The sequence below is a fragment of the Mustela nivalis genome, assembly GCF_964662115.1.
Source record: "Mustela nivalis genome assembly, chromosome: 17".
NCBI lineage: Eukaryota > Metazoa > Chordata > Mammalia > Carnivora > Mustelidae > Mustela > Mustela nivalis.
The window spans coordinates 23,658,821-23,685,598 of NC_139036.1; the positions used below are offsets into that span (position 1 = coordinate 23,658,821).

General features: G+C 48.4%; 1 protein-coding gene and 1 long non-coding RNA gene across 2 annotated transcripts in view; one reads left to right on the plus strand and one right to left on the minus strand.

Moving 5' to 3' along the window:
- LOC309851755 overlaps nucleotides 1-17,812 on the plus strand; it is a 64,768-nt gene extending 46,956 nt beyond the window's left edge. Inside the window, exons 2-3 of the long non-coding RNA XR_014304912.1 lie at nucleotides 17,317-17,469; nucleotides 17,723-17,812. This is a non-coding gene — a long non-coding RNA (uncharacterized lncRNA). The remainder of the gene's footprint in view (nucleotides 1-17,316; nucleotides 17,470-17,722) is intronic.
- The window catches only part of ASIC2 (acid sensing ion channel subunit 2), a 251,841-nt gene that overhangs the window by 45,800 nt on the left and 179,263 nt on the right, over nucleotides 1-26,778 (minus strand). Inside the window, exon 3 of the mRNA XM_082707343.1 lies at nucleotides 15,829-15,956. Coding sequence (XP_082563469.1) covers nucleotides 15,829-15,956 — 128 coding nt within the window. The remainder of the gene's footprint in view (nucleotides 1-15,828; nucleotides 15,957-26,778) is intronic.

The following is a 26,778-nucleotide window of genomic DNA, read 5'->3' on the forward strand; positions in this document are numbered from 1 at the left end:
CATCTACTTTGTCTGTTACTAATATAGTTATTCCAACTTTCTTTTGATTTGTATGAGTATGGTATATATGTTTCTACCCTTTTCTTCTGTTTGTACCTTTATAGTTAAACTTTTTTTTTGGGTAACCCATATACAGTTGGGACTTGTTTTTTTAGACAATCTGCCTTTTAACTACGGTACTTAAACCATTTTTGTGTAATGCACTTATTGACATGTTAGATTTAAGTCTATCGTCTTAATTATGCTTTTCTGGCTGGCTCTTTCTCTATGTGTTCTTTTGGTCCCATTTGTTCTTTTCCCCCTTCCCCTCACTTTCCGCCTTCCATGAGGCTAATTAAGTATATTTTGTGACTCCATTTATGCCTTTGTTGGATTATCAGCTGTAACTTTTTGTTTTGATATTTTAAGGGTTTCTGTAGGGTTGACAGGGCACATCTTTCACTCCTCACTGTTTGCCTTCAAGGGATATGTAACACTTCATACGTAGTTTAAGGGTCCTGTAATAGTATTCTTCCTTTTCTCCTCTCTTGGCTTTCATTTTACTTATACATGCATTATTTAAAAAATTCACAGTACATTCTTATTATTTTAGCAGTCAGTTGTCTTTTAAATAAATTTATATACCAAGAAAGAAATCTTATATATTGACCAATGTAGTTAGCATGTATGGTGTCCTTCATTCCTTTTGTGTGGATTTAAATATTGATTTGATATCGTTTTCCTTTTGCCTAACAAACTTTCTTTATTATCTCTGGCAATACGAGTCTACTGGTGATGGATCCACTGGAGTTCCTGTTTTAACACATTGAAAAAGCCTTTATTTTTTGGAAGATATTTTCATTGCTATACAATTCTTGATTGACAGTTTTTTTCATCTTTCGGTATGTGGAGGTGTACCTCACTGGCCTCTCCGGTGGATTTATTGCCAATGAAAAATCTACTGTCATTTTTATCTTTGTTTCTCTATATGCAATGAGTTATTTTTCTCCAGCTGCTCTGAAGATTTTCTCTTCTTGTTGATTTTGAGTGATTTTGGTGTTGTTTTCTTCATGTTTCTTGGTATTGGGGTTCGTTGAGTTGTTTAGATCTGTGGATTTATAGTTTTCATCAAATTTGGAAAGGATGCAGCTATCATTTATATTTTTCCACCCCTCCCCTTTCTTCAAAAACTCCAAATACACATATGCTAGGCCACCTGAAGTTGTCTCATGGCCCACTGATTCTCTTCTTTTCCAAAAATTCTTTGTTCTCTCTGTTTCATTACCATTTCTTCCAGTTAACACATCTTTTTCTCTGCAATGTTTAACTTGCTATTAATCCCCTCTGGCTTATTTCTCATTTTAGGCATTGCAGATTTTATGTCTAGAAGCTCAATTTGGGTCTTTAAAAATATATGTATTCTGGGACCATATTTTGAATGTATGGTATTTAGTTATAACTGTTTTCATGTTCTTGCTGGCTCTTTCTCACATGTGTTAGTTCTGGGTTGGTTTCAACGGATTGATCATTTCCCCCATTATAGATCGTATTTTCCTGCCTTTGCATGCCTGGTAGTATTTGATTGAGTGTCAGACATCGTGAATATTGTCACGTTGGGTGTCAGATATGTCTATATTTCAGTAAATTTTCTTGAGCTTTGCTCTGGAACACAAAACTCTTTGGGTTTTGCTTTAGGATTTGTTAGGTTAAAGCAGGGCAGTTTTAATCTAGAACTAATTATTTGCTACTGCTGACACAAGACCCTTTGGGTACCTCCCCCCATGTGCTGTGAATTATGAGTGTTTCCAGGCAGCACTCCCAACCCTGTGTGAGTGCCATGCACTGCTTCCCCGAGGCCTCTCAGCTTACTCTTTCCCTGGCCTTGCATAGTTTCCTCATAGGTACAGCCCAGTGAGGAACATGAATTCTGTGGCAGATGCTCTAGAGATCTTTGGACTTCCCTCTCTTTGTGGTTCTTTCCTTATTGGTACTCTGTGCTGTGAACTCTAGTTGCCTTGGTCTTCCCAGACTCATTGGGTCCTCAACTCAGGGAGTCCGCAGGGCTCTGCCTGGGCCCCTCCACACACTGTGGCCTGGACATGTTGAAGGATGTACAGTGGGGTGGTCAGAGGGCTCACTGCTTTGTTTGCCATCTCTCTGGGATCGCTGTTCTTTGTTGTCTACTATTCAGTACTCTTGAAAACTATTGTTCACACATTGTTTGTTTTCTCAGTGGTTTTGGATGAAAGGATAAACCCATTCTGTTCCTGCATCGGGAAGCAGGAGCAAGAGCCCCTGCTGCCACCACCATAGGCCATCTCAGTGCCGGGGGTTCGTGCTGTTCCCAAGGGAAGAGCAGACTCGAATCAGGTGCGCGTGACTCTACTATGCACCATTGCTTCTCCATCCAGAAGGAGTGATGTATTCCCTCCATGACCGAAGCACTCACATGATTATTATCCAATCTGACTCTGTCAAGAGCCGAATGAGATGAACAGACATTATTTGCCCACTAGGCAAGTAGAGTCCAAGGCCCAAAGAGGTGTAACGTGCTGCCCATGGCTGTGTTAAGGTTCAATGGCAGAGTCATGACTATGACCCTCTGGGCTGGAGCTGAATTGCTGCTTCTTCTCTCCCCTGTAGCAAGACAGCAGGCAGGGAGCTCAGCTCTCCTTCCTGATCTGCCATGACACATGCATTTCCCCACTGGGAAGAGGGTGAATAATCCAGTCCCCTGCTGAAAAACATGCGGGAAAGCCAAACTGCAGTGAACACAGCCCCAGGTGGGCCCCCGTGCTGCCAAAATGCCTGGTGTGTACAGTACAAAACTGTGGTTTTTGACTGTTGCTATGGTGTGTGGACCAAACAGGAGTGTGTTTCCCTGGAAAATTTCAACAGTGACTCATCCTTATTTCTGCTAGGACTGATTGAAGAAATGGATAAGCCTAGGGGAATAGCCATAATAATAGCAATGTTTGCTACCTCTTGGGAAGTAGGTTGCTATCATTAGGTGGCTTCCTAAAAGCTTATAAAGTAAAGCAACATCAATTACATTCAAAGAGAAGCGGGCATTAGGAAGGGATGGGGAGGTGTGAAATGCATTCTCTTTAATAGAGAGTCTTGTTCCTCTTGGTTCGCAGGAATCTGGCCCACAAGGAGCAGTCAAAGGCTCTGCCCCCTTGGGAAGCCTCTGAGCTCAGACACAGGGTGGGGAAGTAGAGAGAAGCTCAAAGGTCTGCATTCAAACTGCATCTCTCTACCACTGAGCCTTAGTTTCCCCATCTGTGAAATGGGCACAAGGAAGCCTCCCTATCTCCCAGGGTGGTTGTAATCAGGCAGCCTGGATAAAGTAGGTACTGGCTGGTGCTGCCTCAGGATGACTGTCACACCAGTGATCCTGATGGTCTGAGAACAAGGAAGGATGGAGTCGGCTTCGGTAGCGGCACCTGGTGGACTTTGAAGGAATGCTCCGACGATGCTACAGCAGATGTCTGTGGGAAATGAGGTGGAGGGGCGGAAGGAGAGAGCAGCATCAGAGTGAACGCTACACTAGCGGTGACTGTGGGAATTTGTGGAGAGGGCCTGGCCTCCAAAGCCTGCTTTGTGCAAGCTGGCGTTCGAGGAGGCAAAACCGGGTGCAAATATGCAAACAGGGATGGGATCCTGCCTACACAGAGAGGATGGAGAGGTGCAGAGACATCACTTGTGGCATCTGAAAGGAGAGAGAAGAAGGAATAACGAGAGAGACAGAGAGAGAGATGGGCGCAAAGAGAGAGAGCCACACAAAGACACCACTATTCATTTGTAGTCTCTGAAAGGAGTGAGGGAGAGGGAGAAGGAAGGGGGGAGGGAGGGGGGAAGAAGGAAGGCAGAAGGGACAGTGGGAGAGAGGGGAAGTGGGAGGGGGCGGGGAGAGGCGGGGAGAGCAGGGAGCCACACCCTTGCAGGAACAGGAAGAAGCTCATTGGCTCCGGCTCTCAGCGGGCATCGGACTAGGATGAGACACGCACGCTGTGTTTGCCCTGGGTCTGCAGCCTCTCTGCAGCCTTCAGCTCCCAGGCCCCTCCCCGAGTGAGCCTCTGAGGCGATCTGCTCCTTGCCACCCCAGAACCCTAACTAAGCAGAAACGAACAATAAAGTATACGGAGAGAGAACCGCAAGGAAAGATGCCAAATGCAAAACCATTCCTTCCTCTAAGGGCGAGTTCTATGGCTTATGTTTTACTACTTTTCTTTTCCCCACCAATTTTCTTCAGTAAGCATATGTTACGATCTTTGTAGGAAGAAACCAGATAGAAGCACGGCCTGCAGGAACCAGGGTGGCGGCTGCCCTAGGCTCCTTCTCGTGTCTGTGCGGGCCCTGCCCTTCTCTCCATCCATTTTGGAGGTGCTGTGCCTCTGCTGAATGTGTCTCAATGGCCTCCTCTCCTCTCCCTTCCTTTCCATTTCTAGAGCTGGCCCTCCTTCTCCTGCACCTGGGGGCCTCCCACGGCACCTGCCCAGGGGCAGACCTCCTCCTGTGTTTTGGTTTCTCCCTCTCTGAGTTCCTCAGAGCCTGTCCTGTTCCGCTGGCCAGAAGAGAAGCAGAAACACACCAGGGCAACGGAAGGCAGTATCTCTAAATGATTGGAGCCCGAGGCTTTGGTGTCAAACTGACCCCAATTCCAAGCTGAATCACCTCCTAGCTGTGTGTCTTTGGGCAAGTTTCTTCACTTTCCCGTGCTACAGTTTGATTTCCTATGAAACGGTTTCCAGTGACTTCTAGGTTGTTCCGTTTGAGAGGCATCCCTGAGATAACAGATATGACACATTCTGGACTCAGTAAACTTCGATTATGATGTCTTGAAAGACTTGCCCGCACAGTGACGTCTCTCCCGAGGCTGTGTCCCCTCAGAGAGGGAGGAGTCCCTGCGTGTGCTCCTTCTGAGGTTCTAAATGCGGCTGACCTCAAGCTCCTGTCCTCCATCTGCCAGCACTGAGCACCACACTGTCCCCTGCCTTCTCCCTTCGGGTCCCAGAGGCAGCAGCCTTGGCGATGGGGCCAGTCTGGGGCTTGGTCTCCGAGGAGCCTGACCAGCCCAGGGGTGGGGGAAGCTTTCCCAGCCTGGTCCAGTCTGCTCCTGTTGCTGGTTCCCTTAGGCCTCTTGTTGGAGGTGCGGGAGGGCTCAATTCAATGTGATAAACACTGACTGAGCCCCTATTGTATCCTGGTCCCTGGCACAGGTGCTGGAGCATGCACAGAGTAAGTCTCACTCCCAGAGACAGACTCACAAGAAGTGAGAGTACCCATTGTCTCCAAAGTGGGCAGGGAGAAAGTGAAATCCCTGTGAGGTAGCCAGGCCTGAGGGCGCAGAGGTAGAAGGGGTCAGAGTGTGACTTCAGGAACTGTGGAATGGTTCAGGACACTTGTCAGTCTAATCTAACCTAATCAACCCAATCCAATCATGAGCTTATTAAATGCATCCGACCTGGGTGGAGGACTGATGTGTTCTGGGCCCTGTTCTTTAATGATCTTTGGGAACTGTGCACTTTGGCCCCAGACCTGAGTCTGTGTGTGCTGGGTGGGGAGGTACTTTTTCCTTTTAAACTAACTTCAAAAACAGGCTTTCAGAGCTGCAGGCCTTTCCCTACAGTCTTTGCCTGTGATGGGAGCAGAAGCAGGGTCTGGTGGAGACTGTCTGTTGGGGAAGGTGTTGCAGGATAGAGGAGCCTGGAGAGGAGGCTGCCCCTGGGGGCAGGGAGCACACCTCCACCACCCTTTATAGGAGCCCATCTTTCTGTTAGATGCCAGGGTCCAAACAATAAAACATGTTTGTAAATAGCTGTATTATGCATGTCCTTAAAACACTGCACAACTGGGGCGCCTGGGTGGCTCAGTCGTTATGCGTCTGCCTTCTGCTCAGGTCATGGTCCCAGGGTCCTGGGATCGAGCCCTGCATCAGGCTTCCTGCTCCTTGGGAAGTCTGCTTCTCCCTCTCCCACTCCCCCTGTTTGTGCTCCCCTCTTGCTGTGTCTCTCTCTGTCAAATAAATAAACAAAATATTTAAAAAAATTGCACAACTAATACATGAATGCACAAATGCACCCTTTTAATAAATATTCCAGGCATCCAGAAAAAGAGGAAAATCTGGCATACTCCATTCTTTCACCTCTGAGCGGCTCTCAGTAGGGTATGCACCTCTCCAGAATTTTTCTGTGTGCTATTTGCATACATGTGCATTTATAAATACAGAGTTTAGTTTAGCATGTGAGTATTTTCAATACAAATAGGACCGAACTACCTGTGTTGTTCTGTAACTTGCTTTTCTCACCAATAGGTCTTAGAAATCTTCCTCAAGGGACCTCCAGGTCTTAGTTACTCTTTTTAACTGTTGCTGGGAGGTTGGGGTGGGAGGAGGGGCAAGAAGTGCAGACACATAAGCATCCCCCGTCCATTGAGTTGGGTCCAGTTATTTGCTCTTGCAAACAATGCTGCAGAAAAGACCTTTATCCAGGCTTCTTGGGGTACATTTTTAAATATTTCTGCAGGACAGAAATTGCTAGATCGGTGGGGATGCGTGTTTTTTTTTTTTTACCTGGATGGATCCTGCCAAGTCCTCACGCACCTCCCCAGCCTAAAGGCTCTACCAGTTTACGCTCTCAACAGCTGCCTGGTCTGCCCTCTGCAGGGGTGCATGGCTTCTCTGTTGGGGTCTCCCTCCCCTTCTGCTGCTCCTTTTGCAGATCCTCCAAGCTCTCCTCCAGGCTTTGGCCAGATGCCACCTTCCTGTCCTTTGCCACCCGGCTGTGTCCAAGGCCCCATTCTAAGGACTCCGAGTGGCATCTCAAAACATAAAGCTGATAAATCAGGGACCCACAACTCTCATTTTGGAATGACTTTTTTGTTCTCCAGCAAGCTGTGCTGCAGGGTTTGGAGCAATCCATTCATCAATTTTGATTAAGTCTGCTCCTCCTTCACTCACTGACTTACAGTGTGAGGCTCTGTGCTCATTGTTTTGGAACCTTAGCCCTCATAGGGCATACTCTCATTGCTTGGAGCAAAGTATGCAAACGACTTGTGCTATTATGTAAATTTATATTAAATATATTATGTTATATTAATAGCCAGCTGGCTGTTGTTAGAATGTTTTAAATACTCAAGAAATAGAAAGAGAGAGAGAGGAATTCTGTAGGCAAGGGACCTGACAGGCTTTGGGGCTAGAACAGTCTAACAGATTAGCACTGAGATTTATTAGTCCACCTCGAATGATTCCTGGGGCCGTCCAGCCCTTTTGTCACCACATAAACAAATGTGGGGACTTCTCTATCCTTGAGCAAAAGCTGTTTTCAAGAGTAAAGGGGGAGGGCAGACATAGGAAAGAGATGTCTTTTCCAAGCCTCTCTTCCTCTGCCTTTGTCAAGAGGGTCTGATCTGTCTGATCGTCAGCAAGGCTGTTCAAATGCCTTCCTTCCTTCCTTCATTAGGGTTGATATTTCTAAAAGATTTGTTTGTGACTATCCAACCTTCCCCGTTGGCGAGAAAAAGATGAGATGGCTTTCAGCCTGTGTATGGACGTGTCCTCTACAGACTTTTTTTTTGGCCCCTTATTTAAAAAAAGAAAAAAATCAGAAACTAAGGCCACACTGTTCAGAGTTCAGATAGCAAGCTGCTTTAGAATCAGAAGATAACATGGTATACTGAGTAGCAGGACCCAACCAAAAGAATATTCTGATATATTAACTTGTCTCCGGAGTAAGATAAAGTACCTGAGTCAACAGACGTTAGAGCCTGCTTTCCTCCACAAGGGAGGTCATTGAGATAAGCCACTGGCTTCTGATGTCAGAGCCAGGGCAGAGAGCGTCCAGGAGCGGCTAGTTCTGTCCTGATGGTTGCTAGTGAGGGTGGGTACCACGGAAGATCTAGACTTTGGACTCCGGCCGGGGCTGCCATGTCAATTTGTACCATTTCCAGCTAATCGCTTTTCACCATGCGCTCAGTAAAGGGACTTTTTCTTTTTTTAGTTCCTAGTGTTAGACTGTTTAATTCAGTTACATAAAATATGGAAGCTAACAAGAGCTTATATGGACTGTAAATTACTGGGGGTGGACCTCCGAGATCATTCTACAACATTCCATCCATTCATCCTTCCATTTAAGAATGATAAGAGCTGATATGTTCCCGTAAGAAGTTTAAAGTATATTGGGGGCATGTTACACAGATACATAGAGCTTTTAATCTGTGATTGATTATTGGAGTGTCTGCTTCTCTTCTGAGAAGAGTCGGGTCAGTCCTGTTCACGGTGCGATCATTCATGCCTCACACAGTGCCGGGCACAGAGAACATATTCGATAAACGAGCGAGTCAGCAGGAAATGAGCAAGGGGTGGGGCAGGAAGTGTGGAATAGAGGGCGGTTGCCAAAGCATGGTGAGATGTAGCCACTGAGAAAGGTGCTAGCTGGAGCTGGGATGTGGAATTGGGACTTTATTCTGTCTCTGGAAAGACAACAATGGGTATCAAGCAGGAAAGTAGCACGATAAAGCAGTCTCCAAGACCTCAATGGATATCAGGCACGGAAATAGCATGATAAAGCAGTCTCCTTCTCTCTCTGTCATGCATTCATTTACTCATTCATTCCATTCAATACAATTTATCAAGGATGATCTGTCTGTAAGGCACCACACAAAATACCGAAATATAAGGAAGAGAAGGAAGAGAATCGTATTTTCAAAGAGCTCCCAGTCTGGAAGGGGAGAAAGAGAAGTAAACAGATGATTATAATGTATGAATTTTATGCTAGAGATTCACACAGAGTACTCCAGGATGACCTTCTGGAGGAGGTAACATTTGAGCTGAATCTCAAAGGACACATATGGGTCCGGTAGAGGAAAGGGTGGGAAGGGTGTTGCTGGCAGGGAGAGAAAGGGGAGAGCACATGATGCTTGGGAATAACGGCCCACGGTTTGGGGTAGCTGGTGCATTGTGTGGGAGGCTGGGGAGCAGAGGGGTATTGCTGAAAAAGCAGCCAGAGACCAGAGCAGAAAGGGCCGTGTAGGGACTCCCAGGCTTCATCCAGCAATGAGGAAAGGAAATGCTCAGATCTGTACTTTAAAAAGATCATGTTGATGGCAAAGAATGGCTTGCAGAGGAGCTGGATGAGCAGCAGGGAAAATGGAGGCAGCTGTTCTTATCCAGGTGCAGAATCACAAAGAACTGAATTAAAGTAGTGTCCAGGGCGGGGAGTAACAATTGCAGACATCTACTGAGCACTTACTGTATGCTAAGAAGTGTTCTACGTGAAGGCATTAACTCAGTCCTCCAGTTAGCCTCTGAGATAGGAACTGCCATCATTCCCATTTTCCAGATGAGAAGAATGAGGCACAAGGTCACCCTCTAGTGAGTGCATATGTGTACTCAGGCCACTCACAGGGTTGTGGGACTTAGGTGGAGCAGCAGCGTTGGGGTGCGGGTGTGATGGTGGGGAAGAGGAGGAGTTCCATTTAGACTGTTGGTTTGAGATGCCCATGGGACTCTGTGGGGGAGGGGTTTGGCTGCATCTGGGCTGGGAGTAGTGATCTGAGAGTCATGGTCAAGGGCATTCAAGGAGACTGCAGGCTGGGAGAGGCCAGAAACAACATCTTGGAGCACCTGCTGTCAAAGGGGTGAACAGAGAAAGAACAGCTCATGAAGGGGACTGAGAAGGAAATAAGACCAGAGAGAAGAGTGTCTCAGGAGGGCATGATCAACAGGTTACCTGCCAGCGAGAAACCAGGTAGGGTAATGACTGAGGAGTGGGGAGTGTCCTTAGCAACAAAGACAGACTTTGGCCACAAAGATTTCATAGGTCACCTTGATGAAGAGCTGTTTCAGTGGAGTGCTACGGGTAGGATGGGAAGTATAAGGGAGGTGAGGAAGGAGAGACAAGTCTCCAGAGTGGTTTGGAGGCACTTTGTTAAAGAAAGATGGGAGAGGCTGCAAGGCAGAGGGGAGGCAGGGTAGAGTGATTTTATCTTCTTACAAGAGACTTGAACATATTTTTATGTGGGCTTATTTTGGGATAACCCCAATAGAGCTGAGATACTGGCTCATCCTAGCCAATCAACAAGTCTTCTTCTTCCTTCTCCAACCCCTGCCATCACCTCCACCTTGAAAAAAGCAAGTACTCGTTGTGTAGGAAGAAAGGGCAAAAACCTGAGTATTGGCAAAACCATGTGGGAATCTGGGAGAATTTCTATTTTGCATGCTGAGTGGTAACGAGTGGTTAAGTAGTTATGCTAGTAAATGCTTAGTTGGTTCTTATTTTTATCTGTTTATGGGAGACATGTACCCTATTGATCATGGAGGGAATGGCCACCCAGCAGGCCATCCTGCCTTCCAGCGCCTCCCTGGTGCTTTCTGGAGCAGAACCAGATCCTGCCATATTTATGTGACTCCAGCTTTGGCAGTTTGGAAGTTGCTGAAGGCAGGCATAACAAGTTCTCTATTCTGCCTTGAAAAAAACAAATGGGCCAACCTCCATTTCTAATGAGGCCCATGAAGCAGATACTACATACCATGGATCTGGCTGTCACATTGATGAATGAGTCTTGTCTTTTGAGAGTCACTTAGGAAGTTGCATTTGGAAGCTTGAGCGGAGCTGTCAAGAGCAGACAGGGGCACCCCACCCAACAGCTGAGACTGTTTATTTGGGGGTGGGGTAGGGGATACCATTGTTTTGAGCCATATTAGAATTCCCTCCAAATGTTGGAAGTGTGGCCAACCTACACTAAAGGCAAAGGCATAAGCTTCAGCAGGAGCCAGCTGGGCCCACACATCCCGCCAATGACCTAATTGCGTCCAGCAGGACCCAACCATTTATATTTATACAGCCCCAAACAGGCCAGTGGGCAGCTGCTCAGTGCAGGGTAGGGTGTGACAGTGGGCATTCTCACAGTACTTTGGAAATAGCCCAAGTGAGGAACCAACACAGAGTCCAGGTTTTGGGATTGGAACCCTTCTCATTCCCAGTGGCAAATGAATGAGTGGTGTTGAAAGGGGTTCTTGGTGAAAATGGAATACCTCTGGCCAGTGATTTTCCAACCCTGTATCCCAAGGCATTTCTGAGACCCTGAAATATAGACCCAGGGCCATGTTTTCCAGGAAATTTTCTGAACAGTAGGGGCTGGTGGCCAACTGACTACCCAGGATCTCCAGATTCATTCTCAGACCTACCTGGAGGTATGGGCAAAGTGGCTGAATTACTAATTTGAATCACCACTAGGCTCTTGGAGGAGGGCATGGGAGATGATGAAAGTCTTCTGATATCAAATCACAACTGGGAATCCCATCAGGATTGGCAATCACCTTAAATTAGGGAAAAGAGTTTGACTGATGATGTCAACATTGAAGACAGTCTTGGGTCTTAATAAGCACTAAACTTGAATGTCCTAGCTTTGCACTTGATCTATCCACACACTCATATAATTCTCCGCAAATTCCAGAGTGCTATCCTACCCTTCTCATCTGCTGCATCCACTCTCATGTACACAGATGGTCTCCAACCCTGACCCATTTCATAAGCTTTTGGTTTGATTAGGGTCTCTAAGTGTGTAGACAGAATGATAAAGATAATGTCATCTGTCACAGGCTGGCTTAGCCTCAGGGAGAAGGAGGGTCCTCAGGGCACATTTACATGGGGATTTTGGCAGGGGTGGGAGGGGAAGGCAGGGAGAGCTTTAGAGTATAACATTTGAGTGCTATTTGAACAGAGGGTGCAGATCTGGGCATCAGAGTTCATTCGTCCTTTGATCAATGCACATTTTCTGAGCTCATGTATAAGCAAGGCACTGATGTTATAGAATATAAGAGGTATAGGCCTTGCTCTCAGGGAGCTCCCAGTCTACAGTGAGACAAGAGCTGATGGAGGTTAAAGAAATCAGTTCTTAAAAGGCAGGTGTAAAGATAAGTGATGCACAAGGGAAGTAAGTCCTACAAGGAGACTTTTGTATGTCTTAGGAGTGTGACAAAATTGTCAACAATCCTACTTCATTCTCTGAGCGCTCCAAGGTTGGGAGCAGGTCTTGCTGATTTTCATTTTCCCAGCACAAGAAGTGCTCATTGAGTATTTGTTGAAGGAATAAATGAATGTGCAGAGGGTTTAATGGAGCAACTAACTCCTTCTTAGGGGTGGGAGAAAGTCTTCTTAAAGACCATGATCTTTAAGCAGTGTTTGGAAGTATGAGTAGGTCTTTGCCAAGCAGATAAGACAAAGAAGGGATTCTGGGCAGAGGGAACAGTGGGAGCAAGTGCACGAAGCAGGCATCAAAGGACAGAGAGTGTCTGGCTGATGTCCAAGGCATGTTGGTCAACCACAGGGAATGATGAGGCCGGAGAGAGGGCTGGGGCTACACTGAACAGGACCTCAGAAGCCATTCTTAACGGTTGAGGCTTTGCAAATTATGAGAAGTGCTGGAATTTAAGGGATTTTGGTAAGATAGTAATGTGACCACTCTGTGTGTGAGCTGAGGCAGGGTTACCACTGAGAAGCATGCTCAGAACCTCTCTTCTAAAGTTTTAGGGATGCTATTTACCTGGGACTGTGGGGCTATTAATGCTAGAGGCCCTTTGAGGTCGTCTAACCCAGCCCTTCCATTCCATGCTTGGGAAACCCATGGCACAGGGAGGGAAGCAAATCGTCCGAGGTCTCACGGCACGTTAGGACAAGACTGCAGGTCCTCTGGACCCCCAGGCTGACTTCCTCTCCACAGAGAGATGTGGGCTCACAGTTGGGTCCTGCTCTCCCCCTACTATGCAACCTTAAGCGAGTTACCTAACTGTGCAGTTTTATCTTCTGGAACGTGGAGATAATATTGTTTCCTTTTTGGGGTTGCTGTGGGGGGTAAAATGAAAGAATGCATGTCAGGTGTCTCGATTGCTTGATGCCTGGCAGTTGGCGTGTGCTCAGTTGGAAGTGATTGGTATTATATCCCCCTTCCAGGGTCTGTCTCCACTCCAGTGTATCATCCCGCTGCTTGTCTCTGGTGGTGGTGGTGCTGGTCCTGGGATCACACAGGGCTCCCACTGTAGCTGAATGAGCCAGAGGTATGTTTCTCAGCCTGTCCCAGAAGGCAGCAGCATAACCTGGCTTTACTGGGTTTAGGGCAGATACTGATTTTTAAAACAGTGATCTTTGCTTTGGATTACAGTGCAATAGTGTGCTCTTTTGGAATTAAAAAAAAGAAAAAAATAATGAAGGAGGTCTGTATATACTTGGCGTGGGTTGAGTGATTTTTTTTTTTACCATGCAAAAGGACTTCCCTATTCTCAAAGGGATTCATGGTAGGGGTCCTTTAAATCACTGGTTCCTCTTTGGGCTTTCACTCAGGAGTCCATTTCCCTAGTGTGATTCACCTCAACTTTCCAGGAAAGGGCCTCCTGCTCCCATAGTCTTGTTACCCTTGGCCTTTTTGCAGGATTCCCTTGAGCTTTGAGCTGAAGCAGGGGAATGCTGGAAGGGAAACAATGTAGGCGTAGGATACACCTTGATTTTATATGCCACGAGAAAGAAATAGCTATGCTAATTTTAGCACTAAGGTGCCATTGATTGAGAGACAAATCCTGATTTCAGAAATGTTAAAATATGAAAAAAAAAATACAGTGGACCCTTGAACAAGACAGGTGTTCTTATATGTGTGTTTTTTTTTTTTATAAATATAGTACAATGTGGAAATTTATTTTCTCTTCCCTATGATTTTCTTAACATTTTCCTACCTCTAGCTTTCTTTACTGTAAGACTGTGGTATATAATCCATAGAACATACAAAATATGTGTTAGTTGACTCAGTTATCTGTAAGGCTTCTGGTCAACAGCAGGCTATTACTAATTCAGTTCCTAGGGAGTCAAAGCTCATAGGCAGACTTTTAATTCTCTATTAGAGGTCGGTGCCTCTAACCCCCATGTTGTTCAGAAGTCAACTGTACTTCTTAGAATCAATGAAATGTGGTGTTTGAGAACCAGGGTCAGCTGGATACTAATGGCAGAATGAGAGCATACAAGTGGGACCAATCACCATTACACTTTGCTTCACATTATTTAATTATTGTTTTTTGTTTGGGAAAGAAACCGCTAATCCGTAGACTTTGCGGGACAGACCCTGGGTCTCTTTTGTTCACCACTGTATCTCCACCACCTTGTTCATAGTTGGGGTTCAACAAACATTTGTTGAATGAATAAACAAAAGAGCCACATTCTAAAACATGTGGAAAACCCAGAAAAGAAAATAAATCATTCACAATTCCCCCACTGTGGGTATTCTGGCTTATTTCCTTCGAGTCTTATTTCCTATGAATATGCTCTTTCATATACATGTAAACATAATTTATTATTAGATTTAGCTCTGGGATGTGTTTTTGTATTTCTCTATTAATATGAATGAAATGATGAAATGAGATGAGGCAGAAATGCTTTGAAGATTTGTAAAATGTTTAACCAAATATCTTATTATTAGTTAAAATACTCATCGCAAGGCTGCTATGAATGAGGCTGATTTTCTGAGAACACACTTCAAAGCAAACAACAAATTTGTTCTCTGAAGCCCAGAACGGGCTGTCCCTGTCTCTTGCTCACTGTGGGGAGTCTCTTGGTTTCCTTTTGGGAAGAGGAAGAGATGTAAGGGCTCTTAGAAGTCCTGAGCTCCAGCTTCCCACTCAGGCCAGACATTTCTTTGGAGTCACTCATGGAAGGTAAGTCCCTGCCTAAGAAAACTCAAGCCTGCCAGAAGAATTTACTATTTGCTCCAGCCAACACCTAAAGATTGGGCTTCTATCCCCTCATCTTTGTGAACAGATAGGAGCCTAACTCTGACAGGTGCCCATTAGCAAACCCAGGTGGGTTTCTCATGGAACAGTACCCCCCCCCTTCCTGCTTTCTGCCATGTTTCACTTCCCTGACTGCCCCAGACCCTTCTGCTCCCCTCCCTTCTCCTCACATTTCCATTAAGATGCCAGCCACCTCTGTGAAAATGGAAGTTGAGTTCCGTTCATGCTGAACCTTTGTCCCTACTGCAAGGGTATATTTTTGATTAAAATCTGTCCTTGTCACTTTAACGAGTGTCTGGCTTTGCTTGGGGTTGGCGGTACTCAAAAGCTCATGAGGCTAATAGCTTGGGTTCTGGGCTCACCAGGGCAGCCTGTCTGTCTGCATGCCTGGACTTGTTCGTCTGTCTTCTTGCCCTTCTCGACTCAAATCCTCAGCCCTGAACTTGGCTCCCTGCCATCTGCTCCATGCCCTCCTTCTTTGTCCTTAAAGATGAGGTTTTCTGGCTGCGCCACTTGGTTCCCACCTCAGATACCTTTGCATGCTCATTTCTGATCTCTCCACCTGTCTCAGCCTCTGAGGCCCATGGAGGCCAGCCAGCCTCCCAGGCTCCTCTGTGTCTGCCTCAAAGCCGACATCCCCCCCCAACTGTGTGCTCCTGTGGAGGCTGATCTTGGCCGTCAGCAAGTATCCAGGCATTAAGTATGGGGAACAGCTTAGGAGGCCCACACTCTCAGTGCTTTCCCATAGATTAAGAAAGTTCTGCCCCCTCCCCCCCACCCCAGAAGGTTCTGGAAAAAACCCTGACCCAATTCAGTGAAAAAGAAAGTAAGCTGGGTTTCTCTCACACCCAATTTTAGGAGCTGATGGATGGTATGGGAGAACCGGGTGACAGAGGTTAAGCTGATACCTTTCTCCAATTTCTAGGTGAGCCTTTGTCCCGAGCCCATCCCCACTCAGGCCTCCTGAGTGGACTCAGAGCCTTCCAAAAGTGGGAGTCCCATTTCCCCTCCTCATGCCTATGCCGGTGGCCGGCGTAGGGCCCAGGACCTCTGGTCCAGGGAGCCCAGGAACTTACCCTCTGCTCCTGGGTGGCCACGAAAGTCTGGAACCCTGGAGCCACCCCAAAGCCCAGTTCTTGGATGAAAGGCGGCTCAGACTGACTGTGGATCTGAACTTTCACTCCTGCTTCAAATGTCGTTTCCTCTGAAAGGACAAAGACACACAGAGCCATGGGTCAGCGACAGCAGATGCTCACAGACTCCTGGGATTCAGAAGCTCAGAGGGACGCCAGAAAAGGCCACCTGGTGGGCAGTATGATGGCCTGCAAAGACATCTACATCCTTATCTCTGGAAACTATGAAGATGTCACTTTGCCCTGCAGAAGGGACCCTGCAGATGGGATTAATCGAGGGACCTGGAGATGGGGAGGTTATCCTGGATTATCTGGGCAGCCCAATGTCATCACAAGGGTCCTCATGAGAGGGAGGCAGGAGGGTCAGCGTCCGGGATAGAATGGAAGAAGCTTTGTTGCTGGTTTTGGACATGGAGGAAAGAGCCACAAGCCACGGGATGCTGCACAAGGCAGGGGGACAGATTTTCCCCCTGAAACCCCCACAAGGAATGCAGCCCCGCCAGCCCCTAGATTTTTGCCCTGTGAGACCGGGTTTTGGACATCTAAATTCCAGCACTATAACAGAATAAATCTGTATTGTTTGAAGCCAGGAAGTTTGTGGCATCTGTTATAGTAGCTGTCAGAAGCTAATTTAGGCCAGTTAAGCCAACCCTTTGCTTTGGACTCTGGCACACTATAAAATGGGATTAGGAAGTGAGTCAAGCACCTTTATTTTATTCACAAGCTTCTCTGCTGGGCCATGAGCTGAAGGTGAGGGGATCAGGAGGGGGAAGAGACGAAGACACAGCAGCAGAAATGAAAATAGAGGACTTGCTTGTATGCTAAGATGCCTGCTGCCCCTTGGAGCTGTAGGAAATGGGCAACCAGAAGAGACCCTTCGGCCTCTCTTTCACTTCCCAAGAGAAATGGCCCTTGGCAGCAGGAGGTGGCAAGAGTGGTGGAAGGTGATGGGATGGCAGAGATGGGCTCACAATTAATGGAGAATGCACAGGTGGGTTGTATGAGCCTTTCCTGGGTCAGAGTCCTCAGTCTTGGGCTTTCCCTACAGCCCGCAGAGGGAGCTGTCCAGCACGAAAACCTGCACAACTTTCTCCCAGGCTGATAAGGAGCCCAGCCTCCATAACCCGCCCCTGTTAACCAGCCTTCTTGGGGCAGCCTCCTTCATGGCGCCAGATGGTCCAACCCTCCCGGGCTGCCCAGATTGGTTGTTACTGGTCTCTGCTCTGCATGAATGCACATGCATTTCCTTCTGTCTGGAAAGCCTTTCAACCTTGTCCACTTGACCAATCTCCCTACTTGTCTCCGAAGATTCAGCCCCCAGCCCCACCCAAAGCGAACCCTTCTCTTGCTCTCTTGTGTTCTTTACATATACCTGATGAAACTTCTGCCACACCGGGCACTAATTCTTTATCTGATTGTCTCTTCCACCAGGCTGGAGGATCCTGAAGCCAAGTTCTGGGCTGTCTCCCTGGATCTCAAAGGTCCCCCGTGGGGTCAGGCCATATAGCATGCACTCAGGCAATGCCTGCTGAGTGAATAAGGGATTTGTGACTCAAGCAAATGAGGGGACAAATGGAGGTCGAGGTGAGTGAGGGAGGGGGGGAGGTGTTAGCACTGGGATCATAGTCTGGGGACGAACGCTGAGAGGAAGGAAGGGCTGGGGCCAGGCACGGGAATGGGCAAGACCCACAGACAACCTGGTGTCCAGTGACAGAGGCAGGGGTGGGGTGGGGGGTCTCTGATGGGCAACAATTCCATGGTAGGGGTACATGCACAGAAGGGCTTAGTAGGCACCCTTCCCTCCAGTGGTCAAATGTTCTGCTATTTCTTTACCCAGATTGTCTGTGTGCAGAATGCTGTCCGAATGTCCCGGCATGCCTGTGATTTGGGGCCTGTCTTTCCCAGGGGTGGTGAATGCTGCAGAGAAGTGAGTGCCCCTTATTCCTCCCAGTGCCCCACAGGAGCATCAGGGAAGGCGACTGCGGGAGATGGAGGATGGGCGGGAAGGGGAAGGGTGGAGGAGAGGTCAGGAGCCTGATGAACAGGCTCAGATAGGGAAGCAGCGGAAGAGGCGTGATGCTGGGATCACAGGGATGCTTGTGCTTGGATGAACTGAAGTCATGTTCAGTGAGCTGTGGGGGGTGGGATGGGAGAGATGCCAAAACTTGTTTTCTGGAGCTCTCTGAAGCTACGTGCCGGCTAGGGAACTGAGCTTAGGAAACCCGAGAGCCAGTAAGACAGGCTCAAAGGAGGGGACCTGTGGCTTACAGGGAGAAATGAAAAGTGAAGTCGTTTTGTCAGAAACGCTTCGAGTAATGGGCAAAGCAGACAGGCCAGGCATGCCTGCCTTGTGAGAGCTGCCCAAGGCCAGCCAGAGCAGGTTGGGATTTGGAAGGGGAGTTTATTCCAGAAGCAGCAGGGGCTGGGGCAGAGTACATTTCTAAATGATCTCCTATCATTACAAATATCCAGCAACTGGCTGGGCACAGAAAAGAGTGACGGGTAAAGCTTCCACTCTCTTTAGAGAACTTTCTGTCAAGGTGGAATGTTCTAGAATCTGTGCTTTCCAAGTAGGAGCTATAACAACATGAAGTGTGACAAGTGCAACCAAGGAACTGAGATTCCAATTATTTGCCTAATTAACCCCCCCCCCAGCTTTACTGAGGTATAACTGACATATTGTGAGGTAAGGTATACGATGTGAAGATTTGATATATGTACCCGTTAGGAAAGGATTTCCTCATCAGATTAATTAATACATCTATCACCTCACATACTTACCTTTTTTTTTTTTGCTTGCCTTATTTATCTTTAATTGAATTTCAATTTAATAAATTTACTTAAATAGTCGCATGTGGCTAGTGACAACTTCAGTGGGCAGTGTCGCTGGAGAATGTTAGCTGTGAACAGATTCCAGACGTCTCACAACATCAGGGATAGCAAGGACGTCGGCCCCTTGCTTTCCTAAGCAGGTGCCTCTGGGAGGGTCTGTGGCCTGGAGGCCTTGGGTGATTTGGGTGGGGCTCTGGGCAAGCAGAAGCAGGGCTGTGTGTCTTCATGGCCAGCCCACGGTGATCGTCCCAGCTGTCCTCCAGCCCTGGTTCCCCATAACACTAGTCTCCCATCTCCAGATAGTTTCTCTTCCTTCATAGAGCTGCCCTCAGCCTCCCTCTATGGATCATTCTCCAGTCTGAGTAGTGAGCAGCCGCCTTCCAGTCTCTGCCCTGTAGTACCCACCCGCAGTGTCCTACACTTCCTGGACATGGATGCTATCAGTGTCACAGTGAAGACCCAACTTAAGAACTCAGTGATCCAATATAGACAGCTAGAGTCAAAGGCTCCAGTCAGGTATCTCGGAGGTCCTCGGACTGGAATGCACATCAAAATCATGTAGGGAGCTCTGGGTGATGATTGTGGGGACCCACCCCTCCATCCAGTCACTCTGGGGTAGAGCCCAGGCATCTGCATTTCCAGAGATTCGACTATAGGTTATCTGAGGCCAAACACAGGTGGGCAAGTAGCAATCTAGTCCAGAGAGGGGAAGTGATTTGGCCAAGTGCACACAGCAAGTCCAGGGTAGAGCAGGGGCTAGAAGTCAAGTCCTCTGACTTCTAATTCATTCCCTGCTTTTTGACAACTGTGAGTCTGCCCAGGGTCTGGTTGGACCCAGGGAAATGCCAGCAGCACAGGCTGCCTGTCCATGTCACATGACTTGGCGGTGGAGGGGGGTGTCCCTCCTGCTGAGATGTAGGTGGGTTGCCCATAAAACCACAGCAGCAGCAGCAGTTATAACAATAACTGGGACAACCCACACGGTTTTGGGGTCCCAGCACAAAATGAAAATGTGGGGACCCTTCTTAAAAAAAATTATGAATTTCAAGACAGCTACAGCTGAACATTCAAGCAAGGGTGTGGCCTTTAGAGCACGGGGACCAGCATGACCACACGGGCGGCACGTTGGAGGAACCAGCCCTGACCAGAACCCAGACTGGCATGGACAGAATTCTTCCCAGCCTCGTGTTCCCCTCACCACCAAAGGATCTGACACGGAGCTGCTGCAGAGCGCGGGCCCCAAGAGCCGCAAAGGATTTGTTTACATATCATGAACACCAGGATTCAAAGCCCCCGAGAACGAGTGAGTGCGTGAGAGCATGAGAGAGCACAGCGAAAGGGGAAGTTACTACATGCACAGTGTTGGGAGCCCTTGTTAATTAGGACCAAACATGAAAGATAATGTTGGATCAGGAGGAAGGTGGTAAGGCGCGTCCCAGCCCAAGACAGAATACCGTACCCCTTTTCAAGTACACAGCCATGGTTGGCTCAAGGTGAGGTCTACCTGTAGAGCGTTTTCTGTGCGTGCAGAAAGGATTTGGAACCTCTCTGCGGGAGGAGACGGGCAAGCCACGGACAGAATGCATAATGGGGCCGGGAAAGTACATAGCAATAAAAGAAGCTTAAATCTTTAATCTTTGCAAATTACAGGAAATATGCCAAGGAAGTAAACACGAGGGAAGTAGGAAGGGAAGATTTTCTGAAAAGCCAGAGGAATTTTCTAGGCTAAGGCAGGGACATGTTGATACAGAGCAATCTGTGTTGGCCGAAACCAACTTTACAACAGTGGCTAGGATAGCTAGCTGGAGAGGGGAGGGTAGGAGGGAGGCCAGATGCATGGGGGCTCAGCTCAGTGCAAGATAGCCTCCCCTAGCCAGTCCTCTGCCTTCGGCTCTCTGCCCTGGGAGCTGCACCTGCAGAGACTGTCCTGATGGGCTCCCTCACCTTCTGGCTTCTGGCTGGGGTCAGCCAGTGATGATGGGTCTGTAGGAAACTGGAGGAGAGAGGAGTGACTCTGGGATATTCAGTCTCTTAGCTCCATTGGCTGGGGCACTGCGAGTTAGCCGCACGGCACCTTGGAAATCCACAGTTCTGCACTGGGGGGCTACGGGGAGCTCTTGGTATTGCTCTCTGTCTGGGTTCTGATGCCAGCTCTGTTCCCCTTTCCCTAGGCATGGTAGTGGCTGTCCTGCCCTCCCTAAGCCTTGCCCACACCTTTGTAAACAGTCCTTCATTCGTCCTTGGATTATCCTGTTGATTGCCTGCTTGAGTCCTCACTGGTTCGGACCCCAGAGGGCATGTACTGCCTGGGCTCTGGGAGACAGCTAGAGGCACCTGTGCAGCACCATGCACAGAAGGACAGCTGCTGTGTCTGAGTGTTCTTGGTGGGAGACCTCACTGCCTACAGGGTGGTCCATGGTTTTCAAAGGTCATCCTTATTTTGAGCTGAAAACTGCCTGTTTATAAATTGGCCCCTGCTCCCAGCTCCATCCCTTTTTCCACTTGACACACCTTCAAGGATCTGAAGGTACATACTGTGACCACCAGTCTTCTTGTTTCCATGCTAACCTTCCCCATGGCCCTAACCCCAGTGTGTCCTCATTCCTGGAGGCTTTGCTAGCGGAGGTATGCTCGGTGCTTTGACCTGGAGAGACTTCTGTGCAGGACGCTATCCCTGTCTCCCACAGGACAGCCAATAGCCTTTCATGGTGGATGGCCATCCTGGGGACACTGGGTAGGGCCATGGTGAGCAGAGCTCGCACCTGGAGTAGAGAACCCTTTTCCCCAGGGAGTGACCTGGGCATTGTAAGAGATGTAGAAACACAGGGCCTTCTACCTGGGGGGTCAGAACCAGACAGAGCCTAGGACAGTTGGTTAAATGCTTGGTGCTCTGGGGTCAGGCAGGCTAAGATCAAGTCTAGCTCCGTGACCTTTGGCAAGTTGTTTCATCTCTTGGAGCCTGGGTTTTCTGCAAAATTTGCAGAATGAGTTTGGACCTAATAATGGATCTGTCTTCATAGGGCTATTGGCATTGCACAGAAAACCCTTAGCACAGAGTCTGGTGATTAAGAAAGGCTCACTGACTTATAATTCTGTCACTGTCCTTATTCAGTGCTTCTGGCTTTCAATAAAACCCAGTTGGATAATAACTCACAAAAAAATAAACTTAATTTGCTTCAATTAAAAAAATGGATTTGTAAACTCAAGTTTCAATAATAAATAATGTTCTTATTAAAAAACAACCACAACAACAACAACCCAGCTGGGTCAGGTGTCCTTTCTCACTCCTCCTTCCTGATGGGACCCCCTGCATCTGGACTGGCCCTTCTCTTCCCCTTCCATCTGGTTGATCCCTATCCAGCTCTCCTGTCCTGGAAGCTCTCTTCCACTGGAGGTCCCAATATCTGGTACGTCCCTTTTCCACTTAACTCTTTCTCCACTAAGTCTGGGAGATACTTGGGGACAGGATCAGTGTTTAATTTATGCATATCTGCATAACGCTTGGCACATAGTAAGTATCATACTGCTTGCAGAAGTGAACAAACAGCACAGCTGACCTCTGAGACTCACAGAGTCCCAGCTTCTCCTTTTACAGCGGAGGCACAGAGATGCCAAGAGGGCGGCCTATTTGTCTGGGTCTCCTAGGCGAGGTTTTGGCCAAGCTGGGTCCGCACAAGTCCTGCTGAGCCATCAGGACCCACTGCCACCGTCTCAAGGCAGCAGGTGGACAGTCATTCAGAGCCTGGCGGGCAGCTGTGTGGGGACTTAAGCTGGGGTGGGGGGGTGGTGGTCACAGCAAAGACTGCTCGAGACACCCTGCTGAAGGGACCTGGCTGGTGTTCCTGTCTTGGGTGGCTGCCATCTGCCTGGCTTCTGTGGCCTATGATATCACAGTGGGGGCGAGACTCAGCCTTTGGGCCTCACTGCTCTTCGGGCTCAAGGAAAGGGGCCTGGAGTGCCCAGGTCCATGTTTCAGCCAGGCTGGGGAGGGGCCGTCCATCCGCTGGGCCACCCCCCGCTCCGGGCCCCCCATTGGCTTCTCTGGCTCTGACACTGCTCACCGGATGCTGGGCTGGGCCCTGCCGTTCTCTGGGGACTGAAGTGTGTGTGTGTGTGTATGTGTACATGATGGAGAGAGAGACAGAGAAAGAGATAGGAGGTAAGAGAGGAACTATCTCCAAAACCACGCTCATCTCTTCTTACTTCCCTGAAGTGGCTCCTGGAAGTGCTGCTTTTCACAGAACCAGGGAAAACTCTGGCCTTCCTGAGAGCCCTGGGTGCTCCCCACCATTCTGCATCCATCCCCTTGTCCCCTGGACAGTGACGTACCAAATGCCTTGCGTGGACACCTGCCACAGGCCAGGGGCCGGGGGCCCAGCAGGGAACCGCGCAGGTCCTGCGTCCTGCTGGAGCTCCCATTCCGGGCGGAGCAGATACCAACCAGGGACACAGGCCAGCTGCGTCCCGTGCTCGGGGGAGAAGCACAGGAGAGGACAGTGAAACCGCATAGGCGGGGTGGGGTGGAGGGGGAGTGGGGTGGGCTGTGACTCTCCAGGGCTTTCCAGCGTACTGTCTGTAGGCAGGAACCTGGCTGAAGCAGGCAGGTGGCTTGTGGGATGACCCCAGGAGAGCGTTCCAGGAGGAAGCAGGTGTGTTCCAGCAGGTGAGGAAGCCCTGAGACAGGCATGCCCTTGGCCTGTTCTCAGAGCCACTGGGATGTGGTCAGAGGCTGGATGATCCCTTTATTACGCCTTGGAGTTGCCCCGAGAGGCAGGCTTATTACAGACACGAGAACAAATGTTTTACAGAGAAGAAAACAAAGGCTCAGAGTGGTCAGCTTGCTGTACCCACAGTGAGCAAATCCAGCATCCGTCCCTGGCTGTCCTCTCACAAGGCTCTGCTTTTTTGCCCTCTAATACCCGGCATCACTCAGACAGTGCCGTTCTGGTGTCACCGGCTGCGTTCTCCATGGGGTAGGTCCCCTTCGAGAGCTTGCAGGCCCGGACTCTGAGCCATTCATGTCCCTATAGGACATGGCAAACAACTACACTGCCATGAGTATGGTGAGCTCTGGGGCTCACAGACTTCACGTCCCAGATCCTCCCCACCATCCCGAGATAGGCGTCAACATGTCAATATTCCCACTTAGGGAAATATATATATACATATATATATATATGTATATATATATAAATTATATATATATTTTTACATTGTATCTATGTTATAGGTGAAGAAACCAAAGTCCAAAGAAAGGAAAGGACAGGCCCAGGGTCCACCATTCATGGCTGCATAGAATTTTGGAGCTAGGAGAGTCCTTGGCACTGCTTGAATCCAACTAACTTTTCATCTTGTAGGTGAGAAAATTGAAACCCACAGGGAAGAGAGTGGCCAATGGCCACATGGCAAGTGGTGGCCTGGGAGGGTCCAGGAAGAAAGTATCTTGACTCCTCACTCTCCCCTGCCCTTTGTCAGTCGACTAGAGGAAGCAGTGGTCCCAGGTGACAAGCTAATAAGGGTTCAAGCTGTACAGGGATGAAGCTGTACAGGATGAAGGGAGAGAATCTTTTAATTGACATTGGGTTCAGCAGCCTGTGTTCTCTCATCTCAGAGTTCAGGGGAAGGCTCACTGTGTGGGACGGTGACGATAATAGGGACTGAGGTCCTAGCCCCAGCCATTGAGAGCTCTGGTGGAAAGGTTCTGCCAAACACTGTTTCGGTGGTCCACTAGGGGCGCCATCTTGGTTCCTCCAGCCCTTCTGGCATGCATAGAGGAATCCAAGGAGGCTGAGGTGGGGCCCTGGAAAGGGGAGCAGGAGAGGGTCCCAAGAAAAGTGTGGGCTCTGAAATCATGGAGCCCTGGGTCTGATTCCCAGCCCCACCACTGAATAGCTGTGTGACCTCAGGCAAGTTATATTGCCTCTCTGAGCCTTAGTTTCCTCTTGTTTAAATTAAGGGTGGGGGGGAGTAGAGCTGATCCCTCAGGTGACTTTTAGCCTTGCAATTCTAGGAGCCCGGGATCATGCACAAGTCTCCTAACCTCATTGCATCTCATTTTAATATCCTGAAAACTAGATTTAAAAAACCCAACATGGCTGTTCAGCCCTCGCAAGTCAGAGGAGGCTGAGTTTTCTAAAGACAACATAAAGACTCCCTGAATTGCTGCCTGGCTAACATTGGGCTGTATGTGTCTTGTGCTCCCTGCCCACCCCTCCCATGATAAGCCCAGCTGAGCAGCACGTCTAGATGAGCAAATCTGAATCCCGCACAGAGACGGGTACTCTCACACTCCAGTACGCTCACACTCCAGTGCTTACAGGTGACATTTTGAGGCTAGACCAGATCTGGAGGAAGAGAAATCAACCCTGTGTCCCCAAGCCAGACGGGCTGCAATGATGTCTGTTCAGGGCAGCTCGTGGGGTAGGGGGTTCTCAATGATAGCTCCTTAGCAAGTGGCCACGACAGTGTGGTGAAGGCTGCAAACCTCAACCGCTTCCTGCAGAGCCTCAAAGCTCCTGTGATGATCTGGCAAAGATGTTAACCAAGCAATGAAAATGTTAACCAAAGCAACCGCTTTTATCCCTCCGTTCTCTTTTTCTGTTTTCATTATTATTCATTGGCTCTTGGCGGAAAGAACCAAGGACCAAATCAGAGATAGATTCAAGTGCTAGTTCCAATGCTCTTTGGCCATGAGGTCATGGGAAAGCCACTCGGCATCTCAGAGACTAGCTTACTTACTATCTGTTCAATGGATTAATCTTTAAATGATTAAGCCTGCTTGGTCTACATCGTTAAGAGTGTATGAGGGTCAGAGGATACGATGCAGGTGAAGCATGTTGTGTCCTATGGAGTGATTTGTCCATGTTGGGGAAGGAGAGGGTTAATGTTGGGTCTTAGTTATGCAACAAAGAAGAGCGGCTTCATTTGACACATTCCTGTTAAACAGAAGGTCCACAAAACATACATTTGTGAAGGCACCGGTGTGCAATTTGGTCTGCTCTCATTACAAAAACATTTATCCCAAGGATTCTTTAAATAATGAGTTTCCCTGGTGCATTCAGGCTCAGAGATTATAAACTCCTTGGTAAGGAGGCTGATGATTCTGGGTGGGCAACCAGCATGCAGGAGAAATCACCCTTGAAAAGCCATCAGGAAGTGCCATGTATCCGGAACCATCGGGGATGTTGGTGGATGATTGAGATTCTATTTATAAACATTCTGTTTGCACACGCTGGTGGTGGAAGTTAGGTACAAGCAGATGCCAAACATATCATGTATATAGATTGTGATATAATTACGGAAGTCAAAGTCATTCAAAGCTTACCTTCTGTAATTGAGTATTTTCTCAATCAGTGAATATAAAAAGCACGATAGCGTTCATGTGGGGGGAATGATGTCTGAGAAATGTCAAGATGTTAAAAAGGCATCTGCATACTTCCAAAGGGTGGGAGACAGTGGTCTGGATCAGAGCTTCTCATCCTAGAACATGATTCAGCCTAGGGTTCCTGTTACAATGCAGATTCGGGTTGAGCTCTAGATTCTGCATTTCTGACAAGCCTCAAGGGGATGCTGGTGTCGCTGTTTGGAGGACCACCCTCTGGGGAGCAGGACTCACAGGAGAGCTTTGATGGGTTAGCAGAACACACCAGACCTGATGTGATCTGACTTGTGTCCAACCGTCCAGCTCTGGGTCTCAACCTTGGAGTCAGCTACCATGGACACCCTGGGCTGTTCTGGACTTTTGCTCCAGATTCCCTTCCCTCTGTTTGGCTTCTCACCTCCGTACGCCTCATACCCTCTCTAACTCCCATCCTTTGAATATCCGCCTGGCAGCCAGGCCCGGGACGAGGGCCTTCCTCTCGGAAGCTTCCCCTGATTTGCCCTTTTCTTCCCTTCTGGAACCCATCACCTGCTCCATCTATCCTTAGCAGTTAGAGCACTTGATGACATTTAATTGCGTACATGTGCCCAGACTGCAGAAGTCTGGCAGCCCGCAAGCAACGTGAGGGTTGTTGGATCAACACATTTCCATCTCCTCCGTAAAAGGAACCCTGGGGATAG